The sequence below is a fragment of the Acanthopagrus latus genome, chromosome 7 (assembly GCF_904848185.1).
Source record: "Acanthopagrus latus isolate v.2019 chromosome 7, fAcaLat1.1, whole genome shotgun sequence".
NCBI lineage: Eukaryota > Metazoa > Chordata > Actinopteri > Spariformes > Sparidae > Acanthopagrus > Acanthopagrus latus.
The window spans coordinates 26,948,576-26,975,587 of record NC_051045.1 but is presented as its reverse complement, the minus strand read 5'-3'; the positions used below and the strand labels follow the sequence as shown (position 1 = coordinate 26,975,587).

The 27,012-nt window shown below is 40.0% G+C and overlaps 1 protein-coding gene across 3 annotated transcripts in view; it reads left to right on the top strand.

Moving 5' to 3' along the window:
- Window positions 1-27,012, top strand: part of snphb (syntaphilin b) — a 41,311-nt gene that overhangs the window by 11,650 nt on the left and 2,649 nt on the right. The window contains exons 2-7 of one of the 3 annotated variants that reach the window (XM_037103781.1): window positions 4,311-4,440; window positions 13,982-14,161; window positions 14,718-14,825; window positions 15,693-15,842; window positions 16,033-17,495; window positions 22,047-22,212. In XM_037103781.1, the coding sequence (XP_036959676.1) occupies window positions 4,391-4,440; window positions 13,982-14,161; window positions 14,718-14,825; window positions 15,693-15,842; window positions 16,033-17,495; window positions 22,047-22,177 (2,082 nt within the window). In that variant the 5' untranslated portion in view covers window positions 4,311-4,390 and the 3' untranslated portion in view covers window positions 22,178-22,212. Of the gene's footprint in view, window positions 1-4,310; window positions 4,441-13,981; window positions 14,162-14,717; window positions 14,826-15,692; window positions 15,843-16,032; window positions 20,265-22,046; window positions 22,213-27,012 lie in introns of those variants that run through there. The other 2 variants (XM_037103779.1, XM_037103780.1) reach the window with 2 other exon arrangements.

The window sequence follows — 27,012 nt, the reverse complement described above, 5'->3', positions numbered from 1 at the left end:
ATGCTTTCCTACAGACACATGCACACCCCCTCCTCCCCCACCCTGCCCCAACCTATGAGGTACGAGTTGTGATTTGCGTTGCCACTGCAGTTTGGTCCGGCTGCATGAGGAGGGGGGCTTCATTACCCCCTTGCATCTCTGCATCTAAACTCTTTCCTTGCACTGTGCTGTGTATAACCAGTAGCTGTCACAGTTGTATACAGCTTCTGGACTTTCACACACAAACATGCATTCTCCAGCTCTGCAGAACATTTGTTTTTATGTATCTCAAGGGATTAGTCAATGTCACATCATCCAAGTTATCAAGGACTCACTGTCCCTCAGAAGAGAAACAGCAGTGTCTCCTCTGCAGCACTCACAGAAGGGGATGAACAACGTGGGTTTTTAATCATATTCTTCCACGGTGCTGTCCATCCTCCCTCTATCATCTGTCCCTTCCTCATCTACTCATCATCCTCCCGTCCGTCTCTACTTTCTTACTTTCCTCATGTGCCTCTTCCTTTCATCTCATTGGCTTAATATTCTCTTCTCCTGCTCTTCATCCAATACACTTTCTCGCCTCTCACCCACCCTATCACATCTATTCTCTCTGCCTGCTTAGTATTTTTCAGCCTTGTCAGCACAGATGCTGCCTGCGTGCTGTCCTTACTGTCTGTGGCTGCAGATGGTGTTACATAACAGGCCTAACTTAATAAATCCTGTATGATGTGCTGTGATGTGGTTTTGATCCTTTGTGACAGCAACCAAGGAACAGGGTCTACATCACACTGCTTAGAGTAAACCAATATTATATTAACTATGTTACACAATAAACAATACAGTTGTATGTCGTTCTCTCTTTTCTTTCTTTTACGTGCCATGTGTGCATGTATTTTCATGTTTATTCTCATCCTTAATTGTCACCAAAGCGTCACATTCTCTGTAGCTTACCCACCAGCCAATCAAATTTGAGTACTGGCTGCGGATTTGTTCCAGTTCATCTTCCCTGCTCCCTGTGTTTCATCTTTTTGAATCTCTGAGTCATCGATCATAATGATTCATTATCATATCACATACATTTATTAAGCAGACTGATAATTGATTGGAACTGAAAGACACATAATTGAACTAGATTTGGAGGCATTAGGCCTGTTTATTCTGGATTTAATTATGCAGAATAAATAATTGAAGCACTCAAAGCTGTCTGACCTCTGTGTGTTCATGCACACATTTGTAGTGTTTCCCATTAATTACCTGGACTGTGGTGGGCCAGCAAAAGCTAATTTTTCCATTGTTTTGTACTGAAAAAAATTTCTCACAATAGCATTAATGATATTCACCGTTTTGTGCTGTTACTTCAGCAAAGCATCCATCACTTTGGTTTGGTTTTAACCTCCAGGAATGTCAGGCAGTGAGGAAGGAAGTCTGCTAACAAGGCTAAAATGTAATGCATATAACATAAAACATTACCTTGTCCATGAACATCTGTGTCTGAGTCACATCAGATAGTGACTAGTGATTCAGCAGAATGGCATATTATGTGTTCAATGCAAGTGGCCCATACTATGTTTCTTCTTTGTAATGTTGAGGAGGAGATGGTGTAACAGAACAAGCAGGATATCATGTGACCCAGTAATACATCTGCACTGTCACAGCAAATGTAAATAATCTTGCTAGCTGAAGTAGAATTCCAACATTTATTTGTTAGAATGAGTGGATTAATGTTTAATTTATTTGCTGTATAGTTACACTGGTCTGGGGCTGATTTTGGATTAGAATTTGGATTGTTAAGTGTTAGTCTAGACACTGATGGGAACTTCAATGGTAGTATAATATGAAGCAGCAAGTAACAACCATAGTGCCCAGATCTTTGATTCTTCTAAGGAAAGGTCTAAATATGGGAAGCTATCAAGAGAAATTAGTGGTTAACTGTGTGTGTGTGTGTGTGTGTGTGTGTGTGTGTGTGTGTGTGTGTGTGTGTGTGTGTGTGTGTGTGTGTGTGTGTGTGTGTGTGTGTGTGTGTGTCATGTTGGAGGACTGGATATCAGAACTTTGAAATGCTCAGCATTGGTCAAAGTTCAAAATGTGTGTGAAATACGGTGGGGTCTCGGAGGGCGGAACTCTTGACAAACACTTAGAGTAAACCCCCTGTTAAATGTAAAAATCACATTTCTGGGTTGTGGAAGCAGCAAATAAAAAGCAGCTGTTGCACACTGTGACATAGCTGCTGCCTAGTGTGGTGTCTCATGATGTTGTACACTGCAACTACAAATATTGGATAATTAATACCTTTAAATTCCACCATGTATAATTTATGTTGTGCAAGCTACTTTGAATGTGTGGCTGATGTAGACCTAGTCTGCGGAAAGTACCATGAATGGGACTGTGCACCCATCAGAGGATATTTTGCAAACTGTTCCAACACCCTCTGGATCCTACACCTCCCATAATGCAACTCAGTTACCTCACAATCCCAGTTTGTAAAGCAAGCATTTTGTTGGGGGGAAAAGAAAAAAAAAAAAAGATCTAGTTTCCAATCTCAGTATGAGATGACTCAACTGACATAATTTGTTTTTACACTTTCTTCATTGGCTCCGTGTTACTCTTCATCATTAGTTCTCTTTCCCTTTAAACATGCACTGTGAATATAACAAGAATGTACACGTAGACACACACGTAGGAATAAGACAGTAGAGTTGATAAAGTTGTAGGAACTAGATAAATAATCTGTTACTGAAGTGACACAGCAGGAATATAACAATATAAGACTTTATTTCCATCAATCCACTGACTGTATGTCAGTGTCTGAAAAAGGACAGAACAGAGTTATTTGAAACAGTCCTGGTTGGCTGAGAGACAACACAGTATGTAGGTGATACACCAGGAAGGTGACTTACAGCAGGTTTCATTTATACAGGCTACAATCAGAACATGGCCGGCATGGGCTTTGTCCTTGGTTTAACTGTTATATGCTTTCATCTAGCACAGAAAAAACAAACTGGTGTGTGGCTGCAGAATTTTGAAACTGTGTCTGAAGTGAAACACTGCAAGTAAATTAGAAATGTTCGATGGTACAAGTTCCACCCTTAAAGTAGACATATTATGTTCATTTTCAGGTTCATGATTTTATTTTTGGTTACTTCTAGGATAGGTTTACATGCTTTAGTGCTCAGAAAAAGTCAGCTTGCTCATGCTGTTCATTGCAACAGCACTGTATTCTCCCTCTGCTCTGTTTTAGCTCCTGTCTTTTCAGTGCCAAGTCTCCTCTTATTGGCCAGTTCACACACACCTGAGCCAGTACCACTAATAACAACAGAGCAGCTGTGCTAAATCAATTCTTAGGCTATGATGCAAATGTGTGACTCTGTGATGCAGTGTGATGTCACAATATTGAAGGCGGGACAACTGACAAGGCATTTCAGGAGCAGTGTTTTCTGTGGGAGAAAACCTGTTGGTGTGGACTTTTACCCTTTTAGCTTTCAAGTGCAAGAATATAAATGAAATACTGAAGCAAAGGAAAAAACAAAAAAGCATGATAAATCACTGTTAAAATTCCTGTTTGGAAAGTACTATCCCTGGGCAATAATGACCCCTGGAACTTAATACAGATGCTGGTCCATTTGGTTGAAATCCACTGAGTTCCTCCAAAGATTCCTAGTCCCTGGGGTCAGTTCCCAAGAAGGAAATGCAGCTACTGATGCGAATAATCCCACTTTCTTCCCCTCTTGTTTCCTTCTCTCTATGTCTCCAACTCTATCATACTGTACAATTTAGATGAAGCCTTTCTAGCAGTGTAACTCCTGGGTGAGCTACCCACTGATTTGGGTAATGATTAAATGTTCATGAGATGCTCTGTCCTCATCTCCCTGCATCCACACAGCCACGTGTGTGTGAGAATACTCAAAAACGTACATGGGAGCACTCAAATCATGTCAAACATAAAGAAACACACTTCACCAAACACAAAGATATCTGTCCTCACACACGGATGCAGATGCAAATGTCAGTACTCTTAGCTCACAGCTGCCACTTACTTAGTTCTCCTGAATTTCTGGGAGGTGATTGGCTGCTGAAACCTTATATTTTGTCTTTGCCAGCTTAGTGTCAGCTTGAGTCAGCAGCACCATGCTGCATGCTGCGTCATCCAGACCTAATGCAGATACAGTCAGCAAATCTCATTCCCTATGTGTGTGTGTGTGTGTGTGTGTGTGTGTGTGTGTGTGTGTGTGTGTGTGTGTGTGTGTGTGTGTGTTTGTATGTATGTATGTATGTATGTATGTATGTATGTATGTATGTCCTCACTCACCGGTCATGTCTGTGTCTCCCTCCAGGCTCTCAGTGCTGAGTAGAAGGACAGAGACAGAGTGAGGACAGAAGAATCTAACGGTTTCCCACAAAGCTGTCTTGCCCCATGTCTGCCCCTGCTCCAGCCAATCGGAGGTCTGGGTTAGGCTCTCGCCGGTAGGTAGCAAATGACCATCTGTTACCCGTTTTTGATGTCAGTGTCAGGGTATTCGGTGCAATTCAGTATAGCCACCATTAAAAATAATGTAGGGGACAAACAGATCGAGTGTAAAATAGTTTAAATGTAATTATTACTTCAGTGTGCTGGGTCTATGGCTTCTGTTCATTAAGTGTCTCAGTAGGAAATCATGTGTGATGTTGTATATAGAGGAGTCAAATAACTTAACTCTTAACTTTGAAAATGGCTCGTATCTTTGCTGATATTTTGGATGTAACATGTTGTTAGAAATATGTGAGGAGGAAAGAAATAAGTTTGGGACTGACCTTGCAGGTTTCAAGTGAGACATACTGAAGAGGTCCTCCCAAACTTAAAGCAGTGGTGGTCACTGATGATTTTGTTCTATAACAACAACATAGGAAGTTATAAAGCAAGCAAAGCCTCCAATAATGCAGATTCATTCCAGTTCTGCAAATTGTTTCATAGTGTTCATATTTGTACAAAAATAACTAAATTTTCCCCACCTGTCTACTTTGGCCTGGCATTAATGTGCATCTTGTGTGATCCAATCCCAAGTGCACAGCTGTAAATACAAGTGTTAAATGACCACCATGATACGATCATTTAAACCAGTTGTCACGGTGCTTTGTGAAAAAAACAAAAAAACATTTTGTCACAGTGATCTAAGTGATTATTTGCATAAAGAGTGAGGAAGTGAGATCTGATCACAAGTGGTCGCTTAAGGTGCATGTTAAGACACATTCTAATGCCTGGTGTCAATTGGAGGACTTGGAGCTGTCCACTTGAGATTGGATAACCCAGGATACATGTTAATACCTTGTTGTTGAAAGGGGATTGGACAATGGACAACAGGATTCCATATTCTCCATGGATTTATGCATCACAGCCACCACGGTCTTTGTAACATCAGAGGTGCATGTGTTATTTGCATAATATATGCAAGAGGCAGCTTTTTTTTAGGAATCACAAAATACATGAGGATATGTCAGTCAAGTCAATTACTATTTTTCAGTGCATGTGGATGTATTTTTCTCAGCACCACTTCTGGCTTGAAAATATTTACTTACAGGCTACAATGCAAACTGCTTATTGGTAAATATCATTGACAGATTATATTTTTACATATTATATACATATACACATATATCAATACATAATCTAGATAACTTATAAATATACCAATATTTCCCTTCATATATATATATATATATATATATATATATATATATATATATATATATATATATATATATATATATATATATATATATATATATATAATGTCTTATTTGATCTCTGTCTAATATCTCAAATCTTTTTATTGCTGAGTTAAAGTCCTCCTGCTCACTGCAAGTTAGTAAGTCATAAATTACTCTCAAATCTCACTCTCAAGTAGGCGTGTTTGTCGTCTGAGGTTAACTTTCAGTGTGATCCTGAGATACTTGATGCCCAGATGGTACTGCACTGATGACAGAACCGTATTGATTCATCCAACTTATTCACAGTTCTGCATTCCTTTTCCTCCTCAGCTTTTGAGTGTCTCTCATTTTGTTACCCAGTTGTGTTGATCCTTGCCAGAACACCAAATGGGAAACCTGTCAGATTAGCTTTTTAACAGGAGAAGAATGTAGGTGTAAAAGCATACTCCCAGTGTGTGTGTGTGTGTGTGTGTGTGTGTGTGTGCGCAGCTGGATCATTTCTAAACTTAACGTGTCATGAGCACAGCTTACCCACAATGCAAACAGCTGGTATCACCTTATAATAAGGGGCCTGTTATCAAGATTTTATGAGTTGTATCCAGTTACTGTATTAATGGTTAACAAATAATTTACTAAAGCTCTACAGATCATTTAAAAAAAATACCTTTTTAGTTTAATCAGGCAGAATGCTCCAGTGGACAGTCTGACCACTAACCTTTGGGAAAAGTGCTGCAGAGCATCTGGATCCAAATTATGAGCAACTTCTTTGACAATTACATAAAACCAACTTTGTTTTACTTTTTGTTTTATGTAACACAAGAAACCTGTGACCGTAATGACTCATTAAAGCTGGGGTTTGTAAGATTGTTGAACCCAGCAAGAGCAGGCTAACTTTGGAATCCACCAAAACACGTGAACACACACTGCCAGACTACACCTAATGTTGCTCTGGGGCCGTGTACATCACCATTGCCATCGTTAACCGTATCCCACCACCTCGAGTCTCATTCACTTTTAAGAAAACACATAATCAATGTAAAAAAATGTTAGTGTGAGCACTCACCACTGCCAAGCTAACGTGGCAGCACTAGGACCTTTTGGTTGCTCTTTTTATGACTTTCTTGTGCGACTAGCTTGCAAAGAAGTTTGGGCAGATATGTAGGTAAAAAAGCATGTGGGCTTATTAGAAGCCTGTGCAGGCTCTGCGTTTTTTTCGCCAAGCATTTGTTTTAGTCATTGCTGTCAGGTTTCTAAGAGATTTTCTACAAAAATAATAAGCAATGCTTCTAAATAACTTATCAACCCTAACTCTAACCCTAACCCTGGCTTTAAGATATGTCACTGCAGACTTCTTGGATACTCCATACTATTTATTTATAACTTTATTAATGACTTTACTATTAATGACTGTAACATATTTTGATTAGGCTTATAACTCAGCATAAAGCATTAGGACATCACTTTTTGAATCATTTATGAAATAATAATTTGCAACTTAGAAACATTCTATAAATGGCACCCTCACAGCTTACTCAGCAGTTTCCTCTCTCCCTCTGCTGCAGTCATGCTTGTGTCAGCATTTTGCCCCAATTTGTTTCTGTACTTTTTTCAATTAGCTCTAATGATCCTGATGGAGGAGCTGTGGTCCTATTGACAAGAAGATCGACTTAAAATAAACTAAATGCAGTCTGCCACCTCCTACACACTGACCAATAATCAGCAAGTTTACTGCAACCCGAGCACTGTCTGTCGAGAACATTGATGTGTTCCTCTCTTACAGCTACTGGACTCCATTGGCCTGTTTACCGGATGGGACCATGTTGTTGAGGTTTTGTTATCTACAGGGATCATTGATTACTTTTTCACCATCCATTAAGCTACACAGGCTCAGACTTCAATGTGAAAGGGGCTCCAGAAATGTCATACACAGAATGTATGTGTTATAACTAGTGAATACAATGTGATGGTGGTGATTCCTGGTTCATATCTGTGATCCAGTTTTACAAAGTCACTTCTTTAATTCTATGGAAAGCTTATTTGGCAATGATGTTGTCTGATGAGCTGAAGTAGTTCTATGCATATTGCCAAAAACTCACTTATGCGTCAGTGATTTAAAGTGTTTTAATCAGTTGTCTCGTCTTATCATGTTTGGGTCACAGACAGATAAATATGGTCCTAGACTGCAGCCAAGACATCTGGTTAGTGGTTGTAGTGGTATGGTAATATGTAGCTACACACAGTCCAATCTGTAGTTGTGGTGTCCTCTCTCTCGTGTCTTTTCCTCAGATTCAACCCTCTGAAGGTGCTGCAGCCCAAACGCCGATTGCAGCAAATCTTGGCATCCTCGCCCGTCCCAGTACCCAAACCGGCGTCTGTGTCAGGGACAGGGACGGGGACGGTTGCATCAGGGGCCACAGCGCCGGTGGCCATTCCTGTGCCCGCGCCCCCTGCGTGAGACTCACTTTAGTTACAGTCTCAGATAGCATGCTCAGTAGCTATAGCTTTAGCTCCAGCATGCAATGTAGCCACTAAAACAAGACCAACAACAGCACACAGGCAACATTTATACCTACCTGGATTACAGCTTAAATGGCTTTCCCTCAATACACCATATTTGGACAGCAGCCATTTTCCTCTGACGTCACACTTGAGGTGGGAAGCTAAAATGCTGGTATCAAAAGAATTATGTCATATGTCATAGATTCCTAATTGATCAGCAACTGAAAAGACAATGGATTATGAATAACTGCATGTTAACATTTGATAATTTATTTAAGAATCTCTCATATCATGTAACACTATGAAATGGTAGCGGTTAAATATTAATGTTAGCTATTGTTTAACAGTAGCTAAAGCTCCCTCTGAACTTTCCTGAATCAGTACATTGTCTTTTTAATTATCAGTGGAGAAGCTGTGATATGATAATATTTTTTCTTAGTCCCTACATTTTTATTCGACTTGAAACCTGCACTACAGCAGTAGGACATTTGAGCTTCCCACCCTGAGTACGAGGAAAATGGCTACCATGTGAATATGGTCTATTCACCAATTTTCCTTTCGCTAAGCTCCGCCCTTCAGTTTATGTTGGTATACTTGTCAAGCTTTCCATTTTACATTAGCCATACATCTTGATACACTCTTGGCTCTTTCGGGTCTAGCTAGTTAAAACACTATCTCAGGCTGAGGTCATGGTAACGAACTGAAGCTAAAGCAACACGTACCAGGCAGGAAGTTATTAAGCGTCTTCTCAGGATGATGATGATCCATGTAGAAGGTGTAGAGTTCAAGAAAAAACATTTTCAAGTATGACACTGTAGAGTTATGAAGGCCTTGTCCACACCAGCCCGGTTAATTTTGCAACCAAGGTTTTGTTAAATAAAAATAACTCTGTACACACGCAACCGTAAATCCACCACCAAGCTACAGCAATATGTGGCGCTGTAACGTAAAATAGGAAGGCTGTTTTAACCAATCAAAATAGTTTAAAACCAGAACGGGAAAGTGCGGCGAATACCAAAACATAAACAACAATGGCAACTCGCAAGGGTGAATCATTTGTCTGGACCGAGCTGGTTAACTAGTATTAGTTCTAGATCGTTAACAACCTCTAACCACCTTCTGTCGTTACTCTGTGTTTACATTGCTGCGCACGCAATATTTACAAAGGCACGCGCTCAGCTCTGACATAAGCAACGGAAATATTCCTGACCCCGGACCCCGGTTTCAAAAGACCACGGTTTCAGTGTTCCAAAAGCACGGTTGCATGTAGACAGAACAGTAAAACTGGGAACATAACTTGACGGTTGCAAAATTAACCGGGCTGGTGTGGATGGCTCCTTAGTCTTAGTATGCTGAGGAAAAATGTAAAACTGTTATTATGTTCCAAAAGAATCCTGTTCAGCTGCTAAGTTTACATACTTGGGTTGATTTTTTTTTAACCTGTGACCCCATACGCTGTTGTATCCTGGGTAACTAATGATATGCTCCTTGACCTTTGAGTTTTGCTCTTGTGTTTTTGGAAAGACTAAACAAAACAACTAACCTGTAAAAGACCCATATGCACTGCTTCAGCATGTGGAGAAATCCAAAGTTTGACAGGCCTACTATGCTTTGTTACAGTTGCTAAGCAATGATTGGCGGGGTTTAGTGAACAGTTAATTGTTGCAGTGCTGACCTGTCCAATTGATTTAATGAAATTGAAATGTTGCAAACAACCCTCAGATAGCCCACTATGTACATGATGAAAATAACACTGGGATGCTCACTGGAGCTCTGTGTTCTTCAGCAACAGCAAACAGCACAGCACTGTGTGTATGTGTGTGTATGTGTGCTGTTTCATGTCACGTCTGATCTATAGTGTCCTGGCAGGACAAAACAAGGGAATCCAAGATGTACAGGTGTGCACTTGCATTGACATACTTAGTCACAAGATACATTTGAGCACTAGAATTGGAGCATATATGACATAATTTGGTCCTCGTTCCATGTAACATTTTGTGGCATGAAGTTGTGTTTAGTGGCTACATGCACAGTACAGATATTGCTATCATGCTGTGGAAGCATACTGTGATCACAAGTGATCACTGGTTCACAACACAGTGAATAACAGTCAGCACCATGCTTTTGACATACACTAACAAGTTCAACAGCAAAGAGTTGGGGGACATTGACATTGTCGACAGTCTGTCTCTACCATTAAAAAAAGCACTGCATAAAGCGATATTTCTTTACTGCACCCACTAACACTGACCAGCACTTGTCTCCTACAGCCTACCTGTGATCACCTCCACCAGACTGTCACTCACCACCCACAGTCCAGACACAGGATCTATCCCAGCACACAGTTGGGATAGACTGTCACACCTGAAACACTGTTGTACTGTGAATTCTGTCCCTCTTCAGACTCACTGCTTCAGCTGCTTCCCTCTGCATCTTTTTGTTCTGTCTTGGCTTTTGTCATATATTGATCTTCAAAGAAACTACTGAGTAGTCAATATCTGGCCTCCTCCCCCATTGTATCACATGGGACACTTTTCCTTACCACAACCTTTGCTAGAAACTTGGAGAAGTAGGGGTCGCACGAATAAAATATGAAAGTACAGTGTAAGTTTGCACAAAGAAGTGAGAATAACACAACATTGTGTTAGTGTGTAATACAAGCTGTGTAACATTGAACAGCTACAAACTGTCTCCAGTGAATTATGAAACATGCCGGATTTGACCATATGTTTCCGTTACTCTGACATCTATATACGCCCTGAAAACTGAAAGTGTAAAATGTAAGAATTGGCCACCCGTCACATTCATACTTAAAGCAAACCGGGGGCAGCCTCTCAGCACAGTAGCTGCTTACTGCTAGTAACTGTAGCTGTAGTTAACCAGTTAGCATGGTTAGCTGTTCTTCTAGCAATCTTAACTGGGAGTTCAAAGCACTAGGTGAGTGTTGGTGTTTACACTGCTAGCACAAGAGCTTTGGACTGGGACAGCCTGGGGTTAACAGGTTAGCATGCTAACATCAGTAGATATCCTTGCACTACAACATAGATGTCATAATTGTAATTTTTTATGTTTTCATTGAACTTTCTTACGTATTGCACCTTGTGTCTCCATATACCTTTTCCTGAACAATGGCCAAATGCTGAAATAAATAGCACAAGTGGAGAAAAGTCATGAAATCAATCAGTAAAGTCTTGAGCATGAATTTTGCTACCTTTAGCTAACATTAGTCACAATAAGCTACTGGTCCTACCAGGACATGTGACTGTAGCAGCACAACCCCTGAGTGTAGTTTATCAAACAACAGTGAATTTTAATGTTAGTGAATTTAAATGTTTATGTGTAAGATTTTTTTTTTCCTTCCAATAGTTACAGTTTGGAAATTCTGGTTTCCGTTTTTTGATCAGATTCCCTTGTGTCTGTTGCACATGAGGCAGCTTGCTTGGTGAAGTCACTGAGTTGGGTCCGTGATTTGGATCTCACTGCAGCAACATAAAGTTATTGTGTCCTGTGTGAAAATCCCTCATGGCTGCTGTGATTGGTCCTGCTTGTCCCCTCCCCCCGTTTTTCTGAGACCAGTGACTGGGCAACTGTCATGTCCTTTTAAAGTGACAGGTCATTACAACATTTGGTATGAATTATTTAATATCACTTATTATACAATATTTCAATAATTTTTTTTTTAGCAAAGAAAGTCATGACAGAAGTTGCCCATCACAGAACACCCTTCATTTTCCTGGCTACCACTGATGTAACTATGTACTATGTGCTGTGATACTCAAAAACTTTATTTTCCTTAGCAGGATAATAGCATTGGTTGAAGCTGAAAATGTGTGTTTATTTAAACTGTGTCCTAGACTGTTTTTGCTGAAATGATATACATTGTTTGACATGGTCTTTAAGGTGATTTGTTTTACAATTGTGTGCATTGTCTGACATGGATAGTTCAAAGGAATCGTTTAGCATTTTGTGAAATATATTTATTTACTTTCTTGCCAATAGATAGTTGAGATGATCAATACCGCTCTCATTTTGTTTGAACAGAGTATGAAGCTAAATTCAGCAAGCACTTCACTTAGCTGAGCTAAATTTAGAAGAACCAGCTAGGCTGCCTATCTACATAGCTTATCCACGTACAAGCATCTCTAACAAATACCTTTTTTCCCCATGTCCCACACATTAGTAATTCATACACCAATAAAAAAATGTGGAAGTTATGGAAGATATGAAGTCCTAACATGAAGTCTGGCCTGGCCTCCACTCCGCTAGCTTCTGTAACTCAGGCAAACTGGAAACCATGAATGCACTGTATTATTTAGACCTCATTGTGGTGGTCTAAAAAGCATTTTTCCCATTGAGCGCCTTTATAATAGAGAAATCTGTAAAACTGTTTATAGGACACCTGAAATGGCAAACAACATCATTTGTGACTTTTTCTGTCGTAAATGATGTATATTTGATCCACTGTGGCTTTATATTTGTAAAACTGAGAAAAGTGATTTAAAAAGTCTGTGATGACATCGCAATCTGAAACCAAGTGAAAACTATGTGGGTGGAGCCAGCACCACTACAGCACAACACTACTGAAGATAGAAAACTTTTCTGGTTTATGTGCCAGCGAGCAGTTCTCATTGGACTGAATAGGCGCCATTTTTGCATTCGGTATATTCTACTTAATCTATGCTAGAAACCAGTACAGCTTTAACAAAGCTAAACAATGACAAAGCTAAACATGTCCTTTTAAAGTGACAGGTCATTACAACATTTGGTATGAATTATTTAATATCACTTATTATACAATATTTCAATATTTTTTTTTTTAGCAAAGAAAGTCATGACAGAGTCATGACAGAATGACTTCTTTGTACGCATTTCTGTTTCTGTTCTTGATGCTAAACTAAGCTAATCTCCTCCTGGCTCTAGCTTCAAATTTAGCAAGCAGACATGAGAGTGGCAGAGATATTTTATCTAATTCTCTTAACAAAATAAATAGGCCTATTTACAAAAATGTTGTTTAGAAAAACATTAAGTAGTTAATAACTGTTATCTACCTTCGTCATGCAGGATGAGGATTTTTATGTTACGGTCTTAAAAGGGAGCAGAGAGCTATTTCATCATAGTGGTTACTGTACATATTTTCTGGCAGTGTGTGTAGAGGAAGATGAGTAGGGATGTTAGATAGTCCAAGGTTGTGCTGGACTTTACAGTTCATATAATGGCCAAATCTACATCATCAAGGACTTAAGTAGGTCCTTAAGTAGTCTATGCTGATTTTAGCACATAAATACAACTTGTCCTGCTAAAAGATGTTGCTCCGATGATCTTTTGGGTTGTGTCAGATGTGTCAAAGGTTGAATTAATGTTTGGTTTGAAGTCTGCCAAAAGTTTGTGTGGAGTGAAATACTAATAATAAGGCTCTTATGAATAAATGATAATGCTGTTGCCGCCCTGTAGAGTCTTAGAACACTTTACCTTTTGTGAATCATGTTTCAGGATGCAGATTATTATCTTCTGAGCCGGTAAAGGCCTCATAGCAGTAAATGACTTCACATAGAATGCATAAAGAAGCAAAAGTGAGCCATCTCACTGCTCCTTTTGAAAGCTTTTAGTGAGCCACCTCTCTTGGGCCCCTTCAGTATTTGAGTGCTTGTTGATATTTAGCATTGACTGCCTGCAGCTTGGGCTCTGAATGAACATGCAAGACAGCTTTGTCTCACCTCAATAGTATGCTGTGCATACACTTATAGAGTGCACGTTACAACTTTCTTGTGTGGTCCTCTGCTGTCCTGTGTGATTTAACACCCTGTTGTCTCTGCCTGGTCAGGTTTGACTACTGCAGATTCATAGAGCTAGACTACATTCCCATGGAGACAGGCTATATGGTCTCAATGCGTCCGACTAAAGGCTATACATCAATCAAGTCGCCAACTAAAGGATACGCTTCCACCAAGTCGCCAGATCGCCACAGCCGTACAACAAACTCTCCCTCCACCCCCCGCTCTCGGTCTGTCCTGAGTCCCTGTTCCTTCCTCCCCATCAGTTTTGATTATCTGAAGCATGGGAATGATGAGATCCTTTGCACTGTTGTGAATGTTTCATAATGTGATATTGTGGAAAACATTTGAGAGAAGTGCTGCCATCGCATCATGTCTAGTCTGACCTGCTACCCCCTTCTTTTCTCATTTTTTGTTCTCATTTCTTGTTTATGTTCATACACTTTATCAAAAGTTATCTTCACTCTATTTCCTCTGGGTAGTGCTCCTTGTGGTTATATAATTGTCTATTTCATTTTGATTTTTGGTTTGGTGTTCATTTTTGCAGAGGACACTCCCTTTTTGAATAACTACAGCATCACTATTAATGTGTCTTTGTCTCTGAGGCAGAACTGTGGTCTGTTATCAGTGAGTTTGGCCTCTGCATTTGCAATGTGTTGTTCATAGTTGTGTATTTCTGTGTTGTGTTGGCATCAAAAAAGTTCACAGTCACCTTGTTATTTGGAGTAAGTTTTCATGGTGTGTTTCCAGGAACAAATTAAAATGTCTCCTCTTACTTTGGACCAGGCGAACACCAGCCGCGCCCAGTAGTAGAGATCCCTATGGCAACGCCTCCGTCAGCAGCGGCAGCAACTCAGGCTCATGTAAAGGCAGTGACTGCAGCCCCACCAAAGGGTAAGGCACTGGAGCTGGTGCTCCTGTCCAACATACTCCCCGGAAAGATTGAGTGCACTCATTTCAAACCAAATATAAACATTTTGAATAAAAATGGAAATTTTGTATGACTTCTGCCCCTCAGTGAAAATCAGATCCCAATATTCCCATAACATATATAGATGGCTAAGTTGTGTTTACAGGTTTTTGAAACCACTGGTCTACAATTGCTGTCCTGTTACACTGTTGGACTGATTATGGACAGTTTAAAAACAAGTGAATAAAATCGATACAGCAGAACCAAAGATATCACTTTTTGTATTCCATGAATTCTTCTGCCTTTTCACAACCTGGTGCCTAGATTACCCACAGCACAAGTTAGCCACAGAGTGTCATAACAGGAGAGAATTTTGTCAGATTACATGCTGCTCTGGAGCCACGAAAGACTTTTTTCTAGTTTTTTAAAAGTGCAATTGTACAGCCCTGTCAATAGACTCTAATATTAATAAAAATATTTGTGCTCATACGGCACTAGAGTTTTCATCAAAATCTCTTGTTTATATAATATGTATATCTAAATAATCTATATAATAATTTAGTAAAAGTATTTTGAGTAATTTTTGTAGAGTGTGTCCTAGTGGCAGAAATGACATGTTGTGCATTTAACAATAAGCCAGAAATTCTCAAATATTAAATTATTTCCAAATACAATACATACCTATACAATTTCAAAAAATTCAAATAAAAGTCCAGTCTAAAATGAACAAGATTACGAACCTTACCAGGTTTTCTATACTTGACAATTTTTGACATTTCAAAATACCCAGCATCTCGCTGAAGTGAAATCAGTTGTGAAGAACTTGCAAAAACACTTTTCACATGTCCTAGACGTCATCAGAAGTACACGTCATGTACGGACAACCATGGAATCCGGCCCCCACCACCAGAGCAGTACCTCTCACCCCTGCAACAGAAAGAGGTGTGTATCCGACACCTTCGGGCCAGGTTAAAGGAAACGATCAACACTCTACAAGACAGGTGAGATACTGAGATAGACAAAGTTGTACATTGTCTGACTTTTTTAAAAAGTTTTTCCTTAAGTATGTCTTCCAGGTTCTCATTCTGCCCTTATCCTTAAGCCTGTTTTCTTTTTCCATCTAATCCCCTTATTGTCTCCCTGTCTCTTTTGGTCTTTCTTTCTCCCTTTTCTTTATTTTTTCCCTCCCAGGGACACAGAGATAGATGAGCTGAGAGGCCAGCTTTACAGGATGCAGGAGGACTGGGTGGAGGAGGAATGTCACCGTGTGGAGGCTCAGCTGGCATTGAAGGAGGCACGTCAGGAGATCCAGCAGCTCAAACAGGCTGTGGACACTGTTCGTGCCAGGCTGAGTGATGCTGGAGGACTTACTGGTGATATAGGGGTCCAAAAGTACTTCCAAGACATCAACACTCAGAACCACAAACTTGAGAACCTTTTGCTCAACATGGAGCTAGCCCAGGCTGGATTAGCCAAAGAGGGAGAGGCCATATCAGGCTGTCGGTCCCGTGTTGGGGGTTCAGCACCAGCATCTGTATCAGGGGAGAGTCCAGGCGGAATACCAAAACCTGGAATAGGAGGTAGGGGTTCCTGCTCCTGTGACGGTTCGCCAGCCCGTTCTCTTACTCGGAGCTCCACCTACACTAAACTAAGTGATCAGGCACTGGCTGACCGGAACGGCAATGGCCCAGACTTTCCTTGTCTGTCAGGTGATGGCACCCAGGACAGTGGCTTTGTGTGCGGTGAGGAAAGTAGCATCCCAAGTCGGGCTGACCTGCTGCTGGAAGCTGCCTTCCTCTCTGAGGAAACTGCATCTTTACTCAACTCCTACACACAGACCTTTTCCCACACTCTGCCTCACTCTCTGCCTCACCCTCTACCCCACTCCCTACCCAACTCTTTGACCCACTCTCTATCAAATTCTCTGCCTCACACATACTCCCATACCTTACCTCATTCTTTCCCCCATATGTCCCACTCTGTGCCCCACACTATGCCACACTCTTCCACCTATGAGAAGCTGTGTACAGGTGAGCGATTGGCACAATTTCGTTGTGGCCTAGGTGGAGTGGGCTGCATGAGCCATCCATGCCTTTCTCACCATCACCTTTACCTTCACCCCCTGCGGGAGACAGGCATTCAGACCGAAAGCTGCCCCATTCCTGCAACAGCAGGTTACCCGTCTGATCTGGATACCATTGCAGAGCAACGCACTTTCCGCTCCCAGGCCTGCAGCCCCACCTCCACCTGGATGTCTGATGAGGGGGAGGAAGAGCTGGACTCTATCACCACCACAACTTCAGTTACCACAGCAACGGTAGTGAGTACAGCCACAGAGCCGATTCCGGTCTCCAAAACAACACTGGTTCCTCCCTTACCCCGCTCCGCTACTGTGGCATGTTCTATGGAAAGTCCTCTGTTTGGGGGTGATGAAGGAGTGGAGGAAGTAGAAAAGGAGGAGAGAGACAACAAAGAGAATGAAGCCGTGGCAACAGAGAAGCCAGAGGAAACAACAGCACTAAGAGTGGCAGAAGATGGGCTGGAGTTTCAGATGGGATCAGTGGGACGAAGCAAGATGGAAGTTCAGGGTGCAGTGGAGGAGGCAGCTCCATCAAAACTGTGTGATTTAGCAGAGACATCAGCAGGGACACAAGGTGAGCTTACATTTGGAGGATGCTGTGGAGAAGGCAGACAGGGTGGGATGACAGTGGAGAACCTCAGGGTTGAAACCACGCATCAAGAAGTTGGTCTATCAGAAGGCTCATCCCATGTAGAGGAGACAGAGCAGAGTCCAAATTGCCCGGGATTATCACCAGGCGTAGAACAGCCTCACACCTCCCAGCCAAGGAGATCTACCTCCGCTGAGGAAATAGCTGGTGTTACTGTAGTGGAGGTCTATGATGAGGACGATGAAGATGACGCTAAAGAACACGGGGCCACAGGGGGTGCCACGGCAGAGGAAGATAATCCATCTGACTCTGGTAGAATTCAGAAAAGCTACTGGAGTCGCCACTTCCTGGTCGATCTGCTAGCTGTGGCAATCCCTGTGGTGCCAACAGTGGCTTGGCTTTGTCGCGGTCCAGTTCGTGGCGGACAGCCCATGTATCATATAGGGTCACTGCTGCGTGGCTGTTGCACTGTGGCGCTGCATTCGCTGCGCAGGGGAGGTGGGTTGAGGCATTACCCCGCGGGCGGGGGAGACCTGGGCGGATCAATGATATGAGAGGAGAATTGGTTCAGCGCTTCTGTGTTCCCAGAGCCTAACTACAATCTCTCCTTTATGGGTCTTGGTCCTTAGCTTGTTGGAAGATACCTGTAGTGTAGGGCTGGAAAAATCTCCCTGTCCTCCATTTCTGATCAGGCCTGATAGCCGAGGGGAGCATAAGGAACAGGAAATGTGCATTCATGACTAAGATCTCTGACAGCTAAACTCTGTTCTGTTTGGTCCTGCTCCTTATCGTCTCTTACCCACTGGTCCTTGCTGTTGCTACCAAGATGTCTGCTAACACTACTGACTTGTGCAAAACTGAATGAGCAGATTGAAATGAATGATCTGTGCTTGGATGTTTAAAACTGATTCCTTTATTTTTAAGTGCAGGAAAATGTTGAAGGTTCATTTATCTGTCAGCCTACCAGTCTGAGTCAATCCTGACATGTTTGAATTCCATTGTCTGCATTAGACAAGCCAATCCAGTGAGTGAGGGCAAATCCACCCTAATTCAGAATGCTATCACGTCCAATGACTGGAGACAGTTTGGGCTTTTCTTTGAGTCTTCACCATCTTTACTACTTGAACATGGAGCTTATAATTATCAAGAAACAGAACTCAGGTCTAAGGGTAGAAACACACTGAAAAAACACCACAGTAAAGCTGCCAAGAACCATAGACTTCCAAAACTCAGCTGTTGGCTAGATTTTAACACCAAAGTAGTTGCTCATTAGATTGGATTGTATGATGTTTAGATTGAGGGGATCACAACACCATAAAGGGGGCATTCAGATCGATCACCATCCTGCATTCAAATAAATGAAGGGGCTATATTGGCAAGTGCACTACACATGAGCTCAGGAAATTTGGTTTGAGTAACAGATCCAGGAGTTTGAGGGCTTACCAGACTGAAAAATACTGGTTTTCCATTGTACTCAAAGACAGGATGTTATAAGTCTGGAAAGTTGGCATCAGTTATTCAATCTTTTGTCATGACAATCACAAGGTAAACAGTAGAAACACAGAATTCCGCTCACAAAGTAATCTATTGCATTTATGTGAGATTGGAATGGTTTTTTTTTGTTCATTTTGTGAGCCCTTTGAGCTAATGCTTTGTTGCTGGGCTGGCCTCATTCAAATCAATGATGGTGTGCATTTTAGGAAGGCTAAACTTGGTCTGAACACTGCGTAACCGCCCAACAAATCAACTATCTGGATGTTAGATGGATCAGATGGATTTTTGGCACAAATTAACATTTTTTCAACTTCCTTGAAGATTGTCCTCGGAATAAAATGTACTGCTTCATTCCCCTAAACCCCTATGCCCAGTAACCCCAAGACAGCCTGACTTAGCTGCGTATCTTTCCAATTCGAAAGCAAAAGGTCTAAATTTCAAATATTAATAGGGTGAGATTTGCCACTTCTCGTGGAAAAAGAATGGTAGCTGCTCCATCCAGCTCGCTGAGGTCAGTGTGTTTCTATCCTGAGAAAATGTGATTACGTCTATAGACACCGAAAATAGCTGATTCAGATGCAACAGCTCAAGTTAAGTGAATTTACAAAGTTGGTCTACAGTTAATTATCCTGCAAATCTACAGATTTATTCAGGTCAATCAGTTGTTACTTCCCTGTGGGTTTTACTGTGCAGTCACAGCCATAGCCTACACAAGTAGTCTACATTTTGTGAAATATGCTCATGGTAGGAAGATTGGCTGCACAATTAAATTATTTTATTCCCATTCAAGTAAGCCTGGCACTAAACCAGAAGTAAGCCGGCTCGGTGGTAGTCTCTAGTGTGCACGCTCTATGGGCAACACAACACAGAAGAGCCAAGTATTTTCATATCCAGGAAGTCAAGCTCTTTTGTCTTCAAATGCCACTTAGCAGCTTTCTGGGGGTTGAATTTGGCTCCACCTCCATCACTGTTCAGGTCAAAGGAAATGTCCTTGGTCACTACAGCCAAAGATAGCTACAAGCCATAGACATATAAAGAGTAGACGCCGCATCGAACGCTGCTGCCTGTTGGCGCTGATGAGAATTGGGGCGGCCATCTTGAGGCGGTCACCCGTTCCACTCAGTGTAATCTGTTCAGCAGGCGCGATTAGGTGTCAGCGCATTCAATCAATCTTAACTCTGATATAGAAACTGATTTTCACGCATTTTTTTTTTTTGCTGTTAACGTCATACATTATAGCTATGACACAGGACACATGGGCCGGCGTATTTTATTCATTAATAAATGGATTAACAGTAATAGAATATTCTGATGTATGATATATGTTCTGTATGATAGGTATTTTGCAAACACTATAAACACAACAGAAATCATATAGGCTCTCTCTCTCTCTCTCTCTCTCTCTCTATATATATATATATATATATATATATATATATATATATATATATATATATATATATATATATATATATATATATATATATATACATGTATATATCAGAGACTATGAAAAAAATATAAAACAGATATATCTATCCATATATGTAATAGATACATTTATATATCAGAGAAAATGAAAAATATATAAATCATGTAGAGTATCAATATGATTCATATATAATATATTATATATATATATATATACATTTATATATCAGAGAAAATGAAATTATATAAATCATGTAGAGTATCAATATGATTCATATATATTATATATATATATACATTTATATATATATATATATATATATATATAGATAGATAGATAGATAGATAGATAGATAGATAGATAGATAGATAGATAGATAGATTTATATATCAGAGAATATGAAAATATATATATAAATTATATATAGAGTTTCAATATAACTCATATCAGGTCAATGAGTGAGAAATGAGAGAGAAAGAATCATGAGTGACTAAAACAAAACCTGGATAACAAATGGGGACGGGAAGGAAGTGGAATGCCTCTTTCTTCGTTCTTCTTTGTAGCCTACATTCATTCAACTCGGAGTAGAATGACCGCCCCAAGATGGCCGCCGCATTTCTCCCTGCCCGGCAGCCGTTGCGGCGTCTACTCTTTATATGTCTATGGCTACAAGCAAGCAGCACAGTGAGCAGCAGTTCGCAGTTACACTGCCCCCTATAGTCGCAGAGCTAAATTAGAATTCTGGCATTTTTCAAAAGTTACAGCTTTAAGAACACCTCTCAAACACCTTTTTTTCATGTCTTCAAATCACAGAGAGAGTGATGATAGGAATAACATTGTGTTTTTAGGGTGGATTTAGTCATACGGTTGGTCCTTGCACCCTTGCATTTGGAGCAAACTCAGCCTAAATATAAAGCTAAACGTTTGTTTATATGTCATTTTACAACAACAGGTTTGTAAAACGGAAAGTCCCTTTATACTACATGACAGAACGGAAAAAAAGAAAACTATATAACTATTGAATTATTGGAAATAATTAAACTCAATTTGGGCTACTTTAATTTCACATTGCACACAGGAAATCTCTTCAAGTCCTCTGATTTATTAGGAAAGACATATACTGATCAGACACTTGTTTGTAGATACTCACTGGCTTAGTTTAACACTTTGATGCAGATCTGAATGAAGTGAGTTGTGCTCAGTCTGTGCTGTATATTTCTGCTAACTTAATGCTCTCGTGGTGTAGTTCAACTGTCACTCTGGTAGTGTGTATTTCAAGTCCACTGTAAGAGAGTTTGTCAGTCACTGCAAAAAAAAAAAAAAAAAAAAATATATATATATATATATATATATATATATATATATATATATATATATATATATATATATATATATATATATATATTTGTTCAACAGATCATTCTGTAAAAGCATTTCTAGACATGAATACTACATGTTAGCTGACACTCCAAATGTAAATGGATAAGTTATCTGGGTTGTAATCACATTTAGGATCAGGGTGTTTTCTTTGTTTGGAATGTGCTTTTCGAGAGAACTTTAATGAAAATGGCATCTAATGGCAATTTCTTCTGTTTGTTGATCTTGTGCAGATGTTAATCTTATGTGTAATAAGGGCAAAAAGCAGCCTGCAACTGTAAAATGGTCTGACTGTCAGAGACGCATGAGCCAAACGTGGATCGAGAAACACCCGACACAACCAGCAAAAACTGTCCAACACTAACGGAGTTGTTCAGTTCTTCGGTGGATAAATAAGCAGTATGAAACTTTTTTTTCTTTTACCATTTGGTTGAAATCTTTTGCACTATTGTTCACTTTATGAATTTGAAGCAATTACTTGAAGATGAGATTGTATCCAAAGTGTTGTATGTCCACTGAGTTCTGATTGATTGTTAGTTTGCATCATCAGTTAAGTTTGACGTAGTGCTGATGACGAAATGAAACAGGTGAGGAGTGACTAAGGTTACACAGAAATTTCAGGTAGATCCTTGAAAATACAACTATAATACATGTCATTATATCTGTGAATACTGTAAAGCACTCACCTTCATCCATAAGAGCTGTTGCTAATGCTCGGTACATTTGACCATGATATGTATCTACAGGTCGAACAAAATGATGGACATTTAAGTCAAACTGCTGTTGTCAAACCACACACTGACAGAGAGTGAGCAGTGTTCATGCTGCGTGGTCAAATGATGTAATCATCGGACATCAGCAACAATCAGGATGATCCCTGTTTTTGTTTGATTTTCACCACATTGATCTGAAGGATCCACATCAGCAGCAGCCATATCAATAGATTAAGATCCATGAAGAGGTTGAATGAATGCCTTAGAGACACGCAGGACTGTCTCTTCTCCTTTGTAATGTTTCCTCATAATCATGAGTTGTGAACGCCCATCTCCTGACTGTGTGAACCTTTGGATCAAATGAAGGAGGCTTAAACAATTTCATGTTTAACTAAAAAGCCATATGATCCTGTGAGGGAACAGGTGTGAGAAAGTGGGAGGTGTCCTCCTCCTCTCAATATTAATGTGTTGTGAAAAAATGTGTCATGATGAAAGTTAACGACTGTATGTCAGCATTGTACTTTGATTTCATCAAAATGTTGTGCTGTCATAAAACACATGCTGATATAGGGAAGGAAAGGCAGGGTTTAGTGAACTAGTGATGCTGTAGTAGTTCAGGCAGGACTCATCCCTACAACCCCCTACATTTACCTCTATGCACAACACTCATGTAGGTTAGTTTCTGAGCTTGTTATTGAAATGTAGTGCTGTTGTGTTATGGAGACATCCGAAGTCCTGAAAGATTTTTTTACTTTTTTTTTTTTTTTTTTATGCCTCCGTTTTCCGGGGATAGCCGTAACTGGAGGAAAAATGTTTTCAGATTGACTGTCCATTCTTGTGAACACGATATCTCAGGAATGCCAGCAGGGAATTTCTACACTTACACTGATTTGAAATTGTTAGTCAAAGATCAAGTTGACAGTGGACATTACTCAAGACCTTCTCAACAAATTATGAAAAAACTTCACACAAATTTGTAAAAGGATAAAATGATGAAGAGATGAATATGAATAAACAAACTGACCCCAAAAGATATCACAATTTCATACTGTTTTACTTGAAATATGGCGGACCCTGCCACCTTTCTAGCTTCTTCAAACAGTGTTCTGGGACCTTATTTTCCACTGAGATCAGCTTGCTTATTCACTTATGGAAAAAAGAAACATTTCTAAGTTTGCATTATTATCTCATTAATATTGTAAATATAGAAATGAGTGTGAATTCATCCATCCATCATCTGTACATATTCTATGTACGCCGCTTAATCCTCTGCAGGGTCGCGGGGGGGCTGGAGCCTATCCCAGCTGACTTAGGGCGAAGGCAGGGGACACCCTGGACAGGTCACCAGTCAGGGCCACACATAGAGACGAACACTCTTACACACTCTCATTCACACCTACGGACAATTTAGAATGATCAATTAACCTCAGTATGTTTTTGGACTGTGGGAGGAAGCCGGAGTACTCGGTGAAAACCCACGCTTGCACAGGGAGAACATACAAACTCCACACAGAAAGATCCCAGGCGTCCCAACCGGGACGCGAACCGGCGATCTTCTAGCTGTGAGGCAGCAGTGCTAGCCACTGGGCCACTGTGCAGCCCTGAGTGTGAATTGTTTTTCCCAAACCATATGGTGCACCTTTGATCATTTGATCACTCCATGTACCATAAACCATGTGAGTACAAGTTATGTTCTCATACACATAAGATACACATCTTATAATTTGAGACAGCTATAAGATACTTGATGTGCTACGTTAGCTTGCTATGTTATGAATCTTGCCCACACACGTTTTTATTGCTACAAAGAACTTTTCACTAGCTATGAGGCCATCTCTGTTTTATACTAAAGCCTCTATATGACCTACATTAGCAAATAGGACCATCAGGGAGGAGATCTGAGGATGATTTCAGAAGTCTCACAGCCTGAGGAAACAATCAGCTCTGTAGTCTGGTGCTATGGCACTGAGACAACATTTAATTTGCATCTTTTGTCCACAGGGGGCCGCCAGATCAACAAAAGATAGAGTTCCTTGTAGCTTTAATTAATTAATTAACTAATTTTTCCCAAGGAAATTACCAATTGATCCACATAGCCTGATCCACTGCTAGCATTTGTCTAACACTGTAAATGTACCAGTGTTAGACAAAGGCTTGTACACACAATTTCTTAATTTGTTCACACATGTTGTTAAAATAATAATCTGTGGGAACAAGAAAGGACTGAAGATGAAAAGTGTAGTTCTTTTTTGCGCACAAGATGACATTATAATTATTTGAATTCTTTGAGGACTTTGGGGCCTTTGTATTCAAAGGCTTTTTGTCTTTTGCTTTAATATGTTTAACATATTCTGGTATTTCTAACACACTTAACACTTATGTCTTCACTTGTCCTGATAGGGTTTGGTGATTGTAATCCCATCCTTGGAGCCATTGTGTCTCCTACATTTTCTTGTTCAGTGTGTAATAAATGTTATGGCCTGCAGCAGCCTTGTCTAGGATTCTGACAGTTGACATGTTAAATGCTTCGATTCCAGCAGAGGCTCGAGACTCATCAGGGTATGATTTATTCATAAAAAGTTAAATCTGACTTTCATCCAATCAATCTTCACTATACAGCCTTTTACCATAACCCAGTCCAAGATTATTGCAGTGCCAAGGAGGCAGTTGTCCCGAGAGTGTCACACTCTGCAAGAACATTGTTGAGTCTGGTGACCCGGCTTTCTCTTTTAGTCATATCATGCACCTGAACTTCCTGCTGTACAGTGTACAGTATGTCGGTGGAGGCGGATGACTGAGTAGTTATATACCAGGTATATATCATTAGACACATAATGCTGAATATGTCTTGGGGAAGACAGGAGGAGGTGGGGGGTGTTTGGCTTTTTTCTTTTTTTTTTGTCAATATTTGAATGTGTATTGTCATTATATGCTTTATTCTTGTCTGATTATCTGTGTGTTTCATAACCTATGTAATGATAATTAATGTAAACAGAGGTTATACCGAGTCCGTTTACATCCCACCATACAGGACATTCAATGCCTTGTATAGGAATGCAGCTGACATCATTGATATCTACAGATAATGTCATGTAAATTAACTATTTTAATGGCAATAGTAGTGTGTACAGTAAAATACATCAGTAGGCTACTTCTCCATTCACACTCCCACCACACTGTATAAAGAAAGACCAAAAGCCCCTATATTAAACAGCATGGAGGAAACGTTTCTGTTGTCTTCATCTATGTGTGTGTGTGTCTGAATCTTATATCTCCATGTTTTTCTTGCTTAATATTGTGACTGATTGTGGAACTTACTTGTTGCATTTGTTCCCAATTATGATGGTTCTAAACAATATACAAGAATATTCGTCCTCCACAGAGGCAACCAACCGATGCAAATGCCACCCATTAACAGTGTTGGGAAAGTTCACTTTCTACATGAACTAGTTCAAAGTTCAGCTCACAAATTTTAAAATGAACTAGTTCAGTTCATAGTTCATAATTCAATATTTTGAACTAAGTTCACAGTTCCAAAAATGAACTAGTTCATAGTTCTTTTTTTTTTTGCCTGCTATTATTTTTCTATATTATAGCCACAGCCCATAATTACAGACAGCAATTGTTTTATCAGTTTTAACACTGAAACTGCAGGTCTCCAACAATATACTGCAAAAACCAGGTTGTCCAGCTGTGGCTGGGAGATGAAGACAACGGAGCTGCCACTGTACACTGTTAATGTGATTTGGGTGGTAGAGGATCTGTTTTGGCTCACTGTTGCCATGTCTTTTGATTTTTTATTCACTTGCACATACCTTGAAAGGCTTGCCGGATGCTTTAGTTCAATGTGCTTTAGTTCAAAGGTTTGCGGTACAGGATAGAGTACAAATTAAAAATGAAAAATAAAATAATACACAAATAAGTAAATAAATATTTTTTAAAAAAAGAAGAAGAAAGGGAAAAATAAAATAATAAATAAATGGATAGATAGATAGACAGTGGCTTCAGGGAAAATTTTTTTATAATGACTCATTATGAGTAAGGTATTACTTTTTTGTTATTTAACAAAATCAGAGAGTTAGAGAGAGCAAATTTAGGTAGTGATTTTGCAAATTTTTGTTTGTGAATAAAACATTGTGCATAGGACAACAAAGTTCATCATGTGTTCAAGAGCATTATTCTGGGTTAACATAGTAGCAAATAACATGTTTAAGGGTACGAGAATGGTCAGAGTTAGCAGCATCAAAAAAATGAGATTCAACATCACTCCAAAACGTTTTAGATATTTCACAATAAAAAAACAGATGTAAAGTCTTCATTTGTTTTTGTCTCATGCTTAGCAAATTGATGACGCATGCGGCGGTGCGACTCTGTGGTGGCTGGTGTCTGCTGGTGTTGCCAGTGTTCCTTCCGTTCAGGACGAATTAATCTGTGTTCGTTTGGTAATGCCTGGCTCACTGTATGTTTAGAATGCAGCTGTTTCTGT